This window comes from Tinamus guttatus, unplaced genomic scaffold (assembly GCF_059628265.1).
Source record: "Tinamus guttatus ecotype Peru unplaced genomic scaffold, ASM5962826v1 Tinamus_guttatus_pri_ptg000215l, whole genome shotgun sequence".
Taxonomy (NCBI): domain Eukaryota; kingdom Metazoa; phylum Chordata; class Aves; order Tinamiformes; family Tinamidae; genus Tinamus; species Tinamus guttatus.
In genome coordinates, this window is record NW_028288749.1 from 1148289 (window position 1) to 1162000 (window position 13712).

Consider the following 13712-nt stretch of genomic DNA (forward strand, 5'->3'; position numbering starts at 1 on the left):
ACTCACTTGCAAGTCTGTATATATGTCAACGCATATATCACAGGGCTTCGACTTGCTTAATTGAGAAGATCATCTGATTCATGAAAAAAAGGAAAGCAGGGTAGAAAAGCCTGCTTTCAGAGCTTTGACAGACACGACCTGACAAGCAGAGACCTCTTTGTCAATGCGAGGCATCAGAGCAGTGAAGGGTTTTGCCTGGAACATGGACATGCATGGCAATATTCCACTTCCCCCGTCCTCAGCGTCGACCTTCATCTTCCCTTCCCTTCCCTCCCTAGGCACGTCAAAGCTTTCCTTGTGCTCTGCATTAATCCTACCCTTCCCACGGGGGAGGCCTGTTTCAGCTTCAAGCAGCACGGAGCTGAGCGCCGCGCGCATCCGAGCGCTTCATCCGGACCCGTGGGACATGGGCTGCACAAACGCCTGGGGAGACACATCCCGGGCACCCCCCTAAGGAAATGACACAGGCAAAGGAGAGCAGGAGAGCTGGGGTATCATCAGCCCGGTTAGACCACGAGGAGCGCAGCCTTTGGGGACTCTGCAGAGGACACCTATTCCACTGCTGGAGAATGAATGTCAAGGAGCCGCTTGTCTTATTTTAGGTCTCCGTCTTCTCACTTAATAGTTGATGGATGATAAAAGACGTGCCTTCTTGGTAGATTTTATGCTGTTCTGAATCAGATAGAGCGTTGTTCAAATGCCCTCTCATTCCATAGGTGAAATCTGGACTTGGGAACAGCCTGGGCACAGGATACTCTAAGATCCATCATCGACTGACTGTGTCCTCACCTAGCCTCGAGCTGAACTTGTGGGGTGGTTGTTGTTGTTAAGACCATCAGAGATTGGCGGGGGTGGGGGGGGTACCATCTAGAAAGGACCTAGGCCGTCATGTCATGTCATGACCACAGAGGCAGATGGATATCAGCCCAGAAGCAAACAGAAGCTGCCAAGCCCAGAGAAGTGTGCCAAGATCCGTCCGCATGTCAAGTAGTTAAATTTTAAAGTGCAGACTTGCAAAGCTTGTGACTCCCTACGATGTTGGCTCCGGTGCTGTTCCTGCAAGGAGTTCATGTAGCTCAACAATGAATATAGCTTAAATTTGGCCTGAGGGAAGGCCCTTTACAGCAGTGTGGTCACAGTCCAAACCAGAAGGCCATGAGCAAATCCCTGACTACCCTGGATCTCCACTGAGGAGTAAATGGGCCAAATAATGTTCCTTTCTAGAGCTATTCTTTTTTGATACTTTGTGTGTGTGTGTGTGTGTATCCCTATATCTACATATACGTATGCATGTGTATGTATACAGGTAAAATTTTATTTCAACTTGCCTCTGTTTTACTGGCTTCATATTTTTAGGCTCCAGTACTAACTGCACCAACTGCATTACAAAATTTGTCTGGAAGAAAAATGGAAGCCTGGGCATTAGGATTGAAAACATCAAGGAATTTGGAAAAGATGTGTTAGTAGAGCTGCAAGAGGAAGGTAAGATGGATACTGTTTCATGAATGTAAAGAGAAACTGGAGCCTGGCTCTCTTCTTAGAACTAGGACTGTAGAGAGGAAATTTGCCTTCCAAAAGAGTTTGGGGTTTCTGTTTGTGGGGCCCTGCTGCCCTTAGAGAAGAACTTGCAAGAAAGAGATGGACACAGAAACCATCATTGTGTCCATCAGTCATCCTTGAACCATCTTCTGCTGTTGCACTTTTGGATGCTGCCACCCTGGGGCTGTTGCCCAAGCTACTGAGGTCCAAAAGAGTACTTTGGTGTAAAGAGTACTAGAGTACTTTGGTGTAACTCCTTTCAGATGCTGTGTTAAGCGCTGCCTAAGAAATGATCTTTAATTTTACCACCTGCAGTTGTATTACACCTTGTTTAGAGAGCAGCTATACTCAAACCTGGTAACTAAAGCATTAACTAGCATTAAAGTATTCTTGCACTGGTAAATAGCCCATATTTGAAAAGGGCAAAGTATTAGCAGGAGAGCAGTGGCTCCAGGCCACAAGTTGTCCCCAAGGCAGGCAGGGTAACAGGTATCAAGAAGGCATCATGCTGAAGTTGCTCTATTCTAATGTTGCTATTCATCAAAAAGCTCAAAAGTGGAGCTAGGAGGTGGCTGGATATTTTTCCTCTGTATAAGAAATGATGAGTAACAGCCTCTCTGAGGGTGTAATAAAATGTTGCAACATGAGAAATCCAAAATTCCTGGAGAGAAAATTTATAACAATCACAGACACTGAGAAGAGTCTGCTCTTAAGGACATATGGCTATTGACATATGTGTGAAAACACACCTATACCCAAGAGTTTATTTTAGTTTTGCTATCAGAACCGTTATTTGCAAGCGAGCCTAACATATTTTGATGTCTGTCACGTTAGCTTTAAATAACTCTAATCTCCAGTCCAATTAAAGGTATCACCTCAAAGTGGATTATTCAATTTCCTTAGAGGAAAGCCAGGGACTTATTATTCAGTTTAGTAAAGCAGCCGCTGCCAAACTGACCTTCATTTTATCTCACCCCCTTTCCTGTGATCACCTGCCTTTTGGGTAGCACACAGCATTCAGCTGGGCACCTGGCACCCCAGAACAAATCAAAGTTTCTACTGGGGGGGTGTCCTTTACATTCACATTTGCCACCTTCATTTTAAGTCCCACACGCAGCAACTCTGACCATAGTTTTACAAATTGCAGTTCAAAACGATGTGCAATTTGGGGGCATTTTTCTTTGTTCTTTCTGGAAGCAATTTTTATTTAGAAGCGTGGCTATGATATGTTGTATATTAAGAAGGAGAGTGTTTCCTTAAAAAAGAGGAGCAGATACTGCTTTTTAAAATATCTCTTGTCAAGGAGCACCATATACTTCAGTCCCAGTCCATGCAAGGGAACTTTTGCTTTTTTATCTCTTGCTGCAATTTGATTTTCATCTAGACGTGCTGTTTACCATCATTCCTGCAGTCTGCAGTTAGATGATCTTTTCCTTACATCCCATGCCACAGATGTGGCCTAGAGAAAGATCATCCTAGAAAATGAATCAGATTTCTTAAATCTGCTTTTCTGCATGTGCATCTGAGAGAAGACTAAGGTGCAAGCACCTTTACTGATGTGATCTTACAGTATTTAAGCCCTGTTGCACCCTTTATCCAACCTGGGCTTTTTGCTCAGTAAAATTCATGAAAAAAGAAAGAGAAAAAGCTGAAAAATGCAAACGTGCAGCTCTTCCTCCTTTTACAGGAGTCCATAGGAAGCTCCATAGTTTTTTCTGTCCTCAAAAAAGCAGAATTATTTCTGCAAATCTTATGTCTCATGCGGCTGTCCACTGGCCCAGCATTTTTCCTAGGGAATTCTGTTAGAAAAGGATTGGCGTGGCGGAAACATCAGGCTGGAGGGAAGGGCCTTCTCTTTGCAGAAAAGATTTATTGACCTCAATCTTTTTTTAAAAAAAACCTCATTAATTATTATAGATTATATTTGCTTTCTGCTTACAATCAGGTGCTTGAAAAAGTCTGTTTCTGTCCGTGGCCTGGCTAGACTGTTGGTATAACCTAAACTTGCTCTCTTATCCGTTCTTTTTTCTGCTTTGTCATGTGGCCCGAAGCGCCTTAGCCACTTGCTGTAAATTGTATGGTAATATTAGACATTCAGTCCTTTGAAAAGTTCACATCCTGACACTTTCGTTGAGATTGCATGCTTTTGTGTGCAAATGTGCTACATGACTTTTAAAATTAAAATTCTTATTTACTTGAATGGTTTGTAATTCCTCAGTTGCGCTTCGCTGCAGCCCATTTCCATTTTGTTAACGTGCCAAGGAAGACGTAATTTATTCCACCAGTTTATTGCTGTGTTCACATTATGTTTCTCTCTCTTAATATTTTGTTTAGGCCTTTATTCACTCACCAACTGTGCTGCTTAAATTTGGCCTCGAGTGACGCCTTTTCATTACCAAGTGATTTGAATTGCATGCAAACGCAGCGTGTACGTCTCGCAGCGCCGTCCCGCACCAGCGCGCGCAGCCACACGGGTAACGTCAGCCAAGGAACCGGTCTACATGGCACAGAAAAAGGTGGAAACTGAGTGCCTAAGCCATCACTTCTGAAGGAAGGAGCTAAAGATGTTCTCCACGTCCGAGGTAATTCAGCACTTGGGTATAAAACATGGGAAATCATAGCCATCCTTGCAGGGAAATATACAGCAAGGGGCAGGCTGTTTCTCCTCCAGTGCAATTTAGATTTTTTTTTTTCACTCTTTAGCAGTGGTCTTGCAGTTTTCTCATTTTCATTGATCACATTTTAATAGTCTTCAGTAGTTTTGACCAGAGAAAAGGATTTTTCTCGTTTGATGGACAAAACCCCAGCTACACCCAGATCTTCCTCTCTTGTGCATCCCTTGCCTCCCTGTGTGGCCAGCAGTACCAAAGAGAAGTATAGGTCTCAAATATTTAGCTGATTTATTAATATCAGGATCATTGCCTATTGGAAAGACACCTTGAGCCAAAATATGGGATATCAGCCAAAATGCTTTGCAGATCCTAAAGTGTCAGGGAACTTATATCTTAGGAATGTAAGGAATACATGATCTTAATAAATGTTTTCTGCTGTTCATTTAACCTTCTAATTAGCCAGCTCATTTGCTGGCTAATTTGGTTTACTCTCTTCAAACAGCTTACTAAAAATAATGAAGAAAAATGCATGTTGAGAGCTCAAGCTTTGTCTTTTTTTTTTTTCTCGATTAGCAGCAATGGAAAGCTGTATCATTTTGTCACTGCTACATGCAACATGGCAAGAGATCATCTACATAGGGATTGCTGTGTTTCTCGTTGCTTTGAATTTTTGGTCCATGATTTCCTTGGAACATAGACAGCCAGTAAATATTTCCCTGCTTACAGAAAGTCTTGACAAATTCAGGTGACTTTTTAAAGTTGTGCCGAACACCGCTGTAACACTTCGTTATTGAAATCTCAGACTTCTGATGTATCTTGGCACGATCTGACTTTTGGGGAAAGAAAGAATAGGCCGTTTCATGTCAGTGAAAGAAAGCTGAAAATCTGGGAAGAACATCTGGAACTTGAAAAGATTTGCAGCGAATCGAATAAAATAAAAATAGGGATCCTGTTCCCATCCCCAGTGTGTACTGAAGTGCTGCAGTAAATAAGACATTGTTCTGAGCACTAGGGTGGACTGAAAGAAAACTATTTGTTCATTCTTCTGGTTGAACAGTATAAACTGTGTTTAAGGAGATGCAGGGGTGTCGTTTCTTTAACTTGCAAGGTGATACAGATTTTTCTACTAAGGACAAGGATGCTAGGCGAGCATTCAATGCCATTTTGGTTCAAGGATTAGGAAAGTATTAAATGTAATTTATTCCTATGACTATTAAGTGTCTTGGATCTCCTCTCTGGGAAATCTGGAAGAAGTCCCAGGCAATTCTGCTTGGCTGTTTAATTGAGCCCCCATTCTAAAAAGGCAGCAATTATTTGTTTTGTGTTCAGTGAAAACTTCCGAGGCCAGAGAAAAAGAGACTGGTATTTTAAGTAACAAATTATAACCTTGTCTGCATGCAGGAGCTCCTTGAGGTGTGACAGCATGATTCCTGACAGACCACATAGACAAATCCCTATAAAATCCCATCTCACAGGAAGTTTTCCTGAATTACAATCAATTTTGGATTCTGTCACCCCGTCTCCTAAAAAGCTCTCAGTTTTAAACTGTTCCCTTGAAAAGTCCTGTGTGTAGATCATCTAGTGACTCGTAAGATACAGTGCAAGACAGGCATATGTTGAACTCACTGCCAACACCATGGCCTTTACTACAAAATAAAACATTGATTCTTTAATTTCTCTCTGAGCAGAAAGGTGGCACTAAATGCAGTCGATAGTTCTATTTATCTCTCTAACAACATTATAAGGATCTCTTTCCATAATAAAATCCCCTCCTGTTTCTCAAAAGCAGGGCTGGAGCACCGACCCAAACGAGTTTAGAAATCTAGAGGTTAGAAACTAGCTGATCACAAAACAGAAGGGGATGTACAAAAGCAAGGCAGGAAAGACTACATCCGTCTATCGGAGAAAGTATAAGTGTTGGCAAAATTCATAGTGCCTTAGCTTGTAACAGCAAAGCTGGAAGAAAGGGAGATTAAAGTACTCCTCTCAATTCTGGAATGCTCAACCTAAATTAGGTTTCCTACAGAAATACATGCTAAATTCAGGAGTCTCTGGATTGAACCCATGAAATGAGAATAATCTTCAAAATCATAGGCATTTCTAATTTCCTGTGATATCATTCCACTGATTTCAACGAAACAATTTTTGAACCACATCAACAGCAACCACCTTATGTTAATACAGACCCAACCAGCTGCTTTGCAGGATCTCTCTGTTTCTAGGCAGGACGAAAACTCTTCTCTTTCCTAAGGCATCTTTTCAAATTTAATTCACATCTGACAAGTACGACAGGAAATCAATAGTATGTTGTATATACTGTATAATGACCTGGAAAGTTCCTAAAATAGCCATGCTTGCTTCCGAATAGGTACTCAGTATGCTCTATACAGTTAATTGGCACATGGCCATTGGCCAAGCTCCGCAGAAAATACAGTTCTGCAAAAGAGGGGCAGACCAAGCAAGGGTTCAGTGTAAATACTCATGCTGCTTCTGAGTTGCGGTTCATAATCCACCATGATACATAAATCAGGCCTTGTTTTAGTCTTTCCCAACCCAATAAAGAAGCTGTGAGCAGAACAACATTGAAGACTGTGATGATTTAACTACAAGAGTCGTGTGCTCTACACAGCCTATGTACTCTGCATCGACCACGTCTATGCCCTGAAGGTCTCCGTCGCCTTTCTTACCTCTGCCTGGGCATGCGGATGAGTGGTTGCTTATGGCATCTCTTGCTGAGGCCGAAGAGCTTGTGGACAATCTTCTGTGCCTTGAGGAAGAGCTGCTTCATGCTGTGCTCTAGCTGCTCGTAGCGGCGCTGGAAGTTGGAGTCCATAGTCCACAAATGCATTACAGCAGATGTGTTGAGGAAATAGTTCATGGGCAGCCTCTTCATAAACAATTTGAATTCATCTAAAAAAAAAAAGTCAGAATTCAGGAAGCTGGAAGTATGGAGCAATTGTTATGTTCACAGACAGAACAACCCCCACCTTCTAATCTGGTCATTCGCGAACTTCAAAATTTTTTAAACTGGGTTTTCGGATTGCTTTTAAGTAGTAAGATGACTACATTGTCAATGGTAATATTAGAGTAAAAACAGCAGCAGGAAATAATTATGTAATGAGATTTAGAGTAAATATGAACAACGGCATTATATCTCACCTTGAGAACAGAAGGACTAAAGGAAAATCAGTGTAATTTAGCAGTGCCTCCTCTGACTGCCCTCCTTCCCACTGCCATCCTCCCATCCATCACGCTTCCGTCTCTTCCTTTCAGGATGTTACCATAATACACACACACAAAACAAAACCTTGGGGAGGGAAATGTTGAGAAGAAAGATCATTTTAAATGAGCCTCATCCCAACCTGGTGGACCTGGGGCCATGAGGAGGTAAAACAGTGCAGTTTGGGCATTTTCTGTGTTGGGTTGGAGTAGAGTGATGCTGTGAAAAGCTCTTCTGAAAGGCACAGAGCAGAAGGTAAGGGACGAAGATTATTTATTTACTAAAGTGGTTTTAATAATTCATGTGGGAGATCCTGGGTGATGCGTTACTGTTTCCTCTTTGAGAATTCACCCTCTGTGGTGACTCCATCAAGGCAGAGCCTAGGTACAGATGAGACATTGGAGGAAAGGAGCTGTCTGCTCATTTTGGAAAGTATTGGGAAACCCAGTTCTCATCCTTTGCTTTTTTCATTTCCTCTAGTTTTGTCCAAGCTGTGTTACCCTCTGTCCAACAGGAGTAAGCATCTGTCCCTCCTCCTGTACCTTCATAGTTTGACTTTCTAGGAGTTTCACAAATTCTGGGTTCCCAGATGACCAACTCGACGAGTCTTTTTGGTGTTTTAGGAGAACTAGCTCCCTCTTCTCCCCTTATGGAGTGACAAAGTGATGACAACTTCTTGGTCCCACACCTGGGACCTTGAGGAGGGCACAGGCTCCGCGGCTTGGCCTTCCCAGCCCAAAGAGTGTGTGTTAAAACGTAACAAACCAGCCATTAAAGAATAGGGAAAGCAAATGAAAGGCAAATAGGGATAACGGAACTGTCAAAATATGCCCCTTGGCAAAGCTCAGCACTGTAGTTTGTTTAAATCGGTCAAGCTCTGCTGCCTTCAGCGGGGCCTGCTAATACACTTAGGGAGGATTGTATCCCAAAGCCACGTTCCTGGCCACCTTGTAAACCACCGACTTCTCACTTTCTGTTTTTCTGATACACATATTTGCTTAAATTCTGTTTCATGATGAGAAAGAAAAAAGGCTCATAATGTGCCTTTTCAGTTTTCATATTGTTGCAATGACTTATTTAAGGAGCATTTTCTGTTTGCTGTCCTTTGCACACTGGCAATATGCTCCCCAGCTGACAACTAATCAGATGCAGTATTTAGACTGCAGAGGAGGAGGGTTTACACGGTTTTTACTTGCAGTGCAAAAAGACATTTCCAAGAAGAAAATGCCTTTTTTTTTTTTTTCTCCTTCCCCATAATAGACATTGACTTCGTCTGTCCCTGGGTCCACATGAACATGATAATGAGCACCACAGCACAGGTAAAACAGAGACAGAGGTAAAATGAGCACAGTTACATAGTGCCTTTTTAAAAAAAAAAAAAAAAAAAGAAAAGATAATGTCCTCATACCTTAAGCAGACACACTTCATGAGCTGTGAAGCTACAACATGAACTCCTACCATTTGGAGGTGATTAAACTATTACAGTCTAATCAAAATATTATCCCAGCCCTTCCCAAGTAGCCTTTGGTACTGGAGGCAGAGAAACTGATGTTCCTAAAACATTGTATTTGATTCCAGATATGACATATGATTTCAGCACATCTTAATTTTCAGATTCGCAGCTATATCAGGTGCACATGCAGAGCAATTTTTCATATTGCCTGCTAACTTCAGATGAAGGAAAAGTGCAAAATACTTTATGCATCACCTGATAAATAAATTATTTCCTTAAACTGTCTATTTTTCTGGTGGTCATGCCATGATTTCTCTTCAGTGTGGCAAACCATGATTCAGCGGTAAAGAGTAACCATAAAATATGACAACAGAGTCGAACATCTATGCTGAAAACAGATGAATATTACACATATTTATGGTGTAGCAAATACCTATGGCTACCTAACTTGCGACTTGGATTCTGTATGTTATTTGCCATCAGAGCAGACCATATTGCAGGCAGAGCTAGCAAAAAACCAGGCTAATGCAAGAAACTTCATCAGAACATCTGAAAACACCCTGTTGCAAAGGAAAGAATCTCCTCTGTATGCTGGAGAAGAGGACCCCTGTGTCCTCTGTTCCAAATGCTGTGTATCTTTTCCTTTATGTTTGCAACTATCAGACCTGCAGATTTATCATACATTGCAGTTATCATTTTGGCAATGATTGAGTGCTTTTGGGAGCTTTTGCTAACCATTCAAAATGTTAATCAATACCTTGTGTCCCAAAATCTATTTCAGAGTATCTTAGGAAGCATTTTGGAAGTCAACAGATTTTTGCCCACTTAGAAATCCAATGCACTGGGTTGATAATTGTGCCATAGGCTAAAATCTGACTGTAATATTGGCAATACTCTAACACGTCTCTCAATGCTAGTTTTGCAGTTCTAGATGCACTGTTGGTGAAGGCTGGGAACAAGGTCAGGCCCCTGTATACTTACATGTTATGTATATTATATTATGTTTCAGATTTTTTTTTGTTGGTTTGGTATTATGGCTGAAAAGAGTAAGAATGCATGTATACCTAGGAAGAAAGTTTAAGAAAAAAAAATATTTCACATCAAAGAAAAATGAAAAAAAAAGTCAGCCATCACCTCAGCCTTTAGTACTGAGCATAGCTGGAGAGCTGACCTTTCATTAACTTCTTTATTGTCATTTAATTTAATCTCAAAATCTGCTATTCTACATTAAATGCGATAATGAAAAAATGAAAAAAAAATACAACATCAATCCTGTTTTCTAGAGAGTTAGTTATAACATAATGTTTTACTAATATTCATTCTTGTCTTGTGTAATGGTGGATTTCATCACCTAACTTAAACCTATTTTTTTTTTAACCAATCTTGAAATGTGACCAAAAAAAACCAAAAAAAAAACTTGGAAAAAACAGTCTGACAGTAAGTGAAAAAGTATTTTCCCTGGACAGCTTAAGAATCCCTTATAAATTGAAACATGAATCCATATTGACAAGAGGCTTATACATAAGATATGTATTTTGTAAAATGAATAAGAATATAGACTATAGCTTTTTTTTTTTTTTACATTTAGAAACACTCTGTAGAAATATGTCTGCAAAAGAGAAAAATGCGTTTTTATATCACATTATCGTGTCAAAATCTACTATCAGAAAGCAATTGAAATGGTCTGTTTTGTCATTTCTCTAAATGAGTCTTTAATGACACATTTTCCCCCTTTATTTATCCAAGAATGATAATAATGAAAAGTCTTTGACAAACTTTGCATGAATAAAATGGTGGATGTTCATTAGTTTGATTGGCAGCATTAGTGACTCTTAAGAATTGTCTGTAAAAATCTGCACCTGACTTTTATATATATTTTCTTTCTCTTGAGCTCCTCAGCTTGTTTTAAATGTATTAGGTAGGATTCTGCCTTCATGGAAGAGCACATAAATACAGTTCTAGGAGAGGGCATGTGGAAAAGATGCTCTGCTTTGGCGCTAAAAACCATGTCAGAGTGAAGGCAAATGAACACAGTATTTTGGTCCTTGACAAGCAAGGCCATGGTAGTGGAACAGGCCAGGTCTCCCTTGGGTGGCAGCTAGTGATGGATGGCCCCTGTCCTGCCCCCATTTCGGGCCTGTCTCCAGTCCCAACCAAAATGCACTCGGCGATGCCCTCCACTAAAGAGAACAAGTCCCTTTAGTTGGTCTTGGAGTTCAGTTGATCCAGATTATTTTGGCCTTCCTGTCTAATTTTGCTAATCATTTCTCTAGGCCCGAGTTCAAGAGCCCTCCCTTCTTTGACGCAACGACACCGCGTTGAAATCACATTGAAAGTTCGAATAAACAGCTAGCATTGGCCAAGGATCAGTGGTCATGGCCAAAAAGAAATGCTCAAACCAAAAGCCTTGATTGGCCCTGAAAAACACCAAGGAAAGAGAGAAAAGATGACATACAGCAGCAAAACAAGCCAGCCAACCCTCCTCTGCCAATTTGCTAGACCTCTGGGCCCGTTTCAGCACCAATGTTATCTGATGGTGCTGTAAATAAGCCTACTATTTAATACAAATACTGATTTATTTTTGTTGCAGACCAGAAACTGGAGTGAAGACTATCAATTAATCTCATACAAAAGCTAAGGAAAGCTGCTCATTTGGGAATAACAAAAAAAGGTCTTAAGCTGAACTAGGCAGAGCAGAGAAAATCCATTTTGCAGAAGGTATTTTTAGCCCTCTGAAATTAGAAGGTGAGGGAAATCTTTCACCTTTCTCTAAAATTCTCCAAATGTCTCTGCTTCCTCCAAAATCTGAAAGGAAGACGGCAGGATTTCCTGGCTTTTTGTTCTAAGTCAGTCAATCAATATGCTTCATTTTTTTTGTGGAGTTGAGTTCACATTTTAATGTCAACCTTTAATTTTGTATTATAATCTAAAGCATTGCAAAATGATGAGTTTTTGACAGAGTACAGTAAAGCACTTTGACCTTCAGTTCAGAATGATTTTTTCATGTTGTCACTTTATAGCACTTTAGATTGATGCATCAAAATTATTGAAAGCTTATTCCTGTTTTTTTTTTTTTTTTCCGCTCCATATTTTCTAGTATTTTGTAGATCAATGCTTATCTCTTTCACCCTTTGGCTCTCTTTTCTGCTTAGACTGCAAGTTCTTCAGGGAAGCCCCTGCCTCCTCCTATGTCTTTATACAGTAGCTAGTTAGCACTGTATTGTGCAGTAGGCACAATAGGCCCCCAAATTTAATTGTTGACATGCAAGACAAATAATAATAACAAATTCACACGTGGCTCCAGGCAGTGGCATCCTCCATGGTGCAGTTAGTGCAAGGAGCGAGAGTTTTCATAGGACAGACAGAGCAATCCCCCAGAGTTTATCACACTTTTGCATGGTCCTATGGTAAGTGCAAAAACCTTTTGCTCCCGTAAGACAACCACGGTAACGTTGCTGCTTCTCCACAGCACTGCTTTTAATTCTTTTAATTGTAATCGGGCCAATAAATACTACAGCAAGTCAAATACTGGGGTGGGTCACAAATTGAAACCTCAAACCACAGAGACAGCAGAGCTATAGTCTGGGGGAATAAAAAGCAATAGGGCCTACATTTTACATGGCTAGATAAGGCTGCTGTTCAATAAAGTGCTGCCGCAATATTGTGCAGATATTATTAAAGAGATTTATAAAAGATATATTGGTTTTAAAATAGCCCACCGTGATTCACAAGCCGGGGGAAAACAAAGCACTAAAATGAACATATATTTGTTTTTATGTTGCAATGAATTTTAGTTGCTCATGATACATTACTTAATTTGTCAAGAGAAGAAGCAGCTGCGTTCCAAGAAATACATATCGGAAAACAATCCAGTCCAAGGAAGTTAAGACTGCAGTGCAAAGCTACCTTATTTCTTTGCTGAGAAGACAGCAAAGCTGAACTTTGTGTTTTTCTCCCGGCTAGTGTAAATCCTTGAGCTCTCCCTGTATTTAAAACATTTGCTCTTCCCAAGCAAATGAACTCTCTTTTGAACTCTCTGAAGGACAAACTGCAGGGAGGAAATGATTGCACTGGGAAAGATGCAGTTTGCATACGAAGGAGGAGAGGAGCTCAACATTTAATCCTAGACAGGCTGGTTGAACTGCTACACTCTATCATCTCTGCAATACCCAGAGTAAGCAAATTATCCTGATTCTTGCAATGGACAAGGTTTTTTTTTTATTATTATTGTGGTATTGCTGTTGTTTTCTGCAGTGAGGAATGCTGCAGACCGGGATATCTCCTATAAATCCTAGGCCATGCAAGGAGGAGAGGACAGGACTAAGAAGTACCTCAGTACATGAAGGTAGGATTGCTGTGGAATGGAGCTCCTTGGGTCCTCCAATTAGTGTATAGTGTTTTAGGGACTTCATGCTACACTACATATATAGATACACACATTATATGCATGAGTTATATCTGTAATTAATGCCATGAATGGCAACCTCTTAAAAGAAAACGAGGTCAGCGACGACGGGCCTCTCAAAAGCCTTTGGCCACCTTGGTGCACAAATAAAGAGGAAAATGCTGGCGAATTGCAGTTCTAGTAAAGACAGAATATCTTTCTGCAAAATGAAGGTTAGTTCTGAAAGGTTGCTGGCCAGGAGATGATTGTGTTCCTTTGACTCTGCTGAGAGTCAGCTTTTCTAAAATCAAAAAAAAAAAAAAAGGTGATTCTCAATCTAAACATGACCTTGCCACTGAGTTTGCTTTCCTATAAACCCCAACATCTGAAGGGCCTTCCCTTCATCCCATCGGGTGCTCTTTCAGATGTGACTTCAGGTCACGACTCTCTAAAAACATTTGCTTTCCTGGGCACCAGCTGTGTGTTCCTTGAAATTAGTGGCAA

At 40.8% G+C, this 13712-nt stretch overlaps 1 protein-coding gene across 4 annotated transcripts in view; it reads right to left on the minus strand.

Annotated features, from left to right (window-relative positions):
* Positions 1 to 13712, minus strand: part of BRINP3 (BMP/retinoic acid inducible neural specific 3) — a 156767-nt gene that overhangs the window by 20899 nt on the left and 122156 nt on the right. For all 4 annotated transcript variants that reach the window (XM_088524838.1, XM_010213000.2, XM_088524837.1 and 1 more), the window contains one exon: positions 6839 to 7061. In XM_088524838.1, the coding sequence (XP_088380964.1) occupies positions 6839 to 7061 (223 nt within the window). The remainder of the gene's footprint in view (positions 1 to 6838; positions 7062 to 13712) is intronic.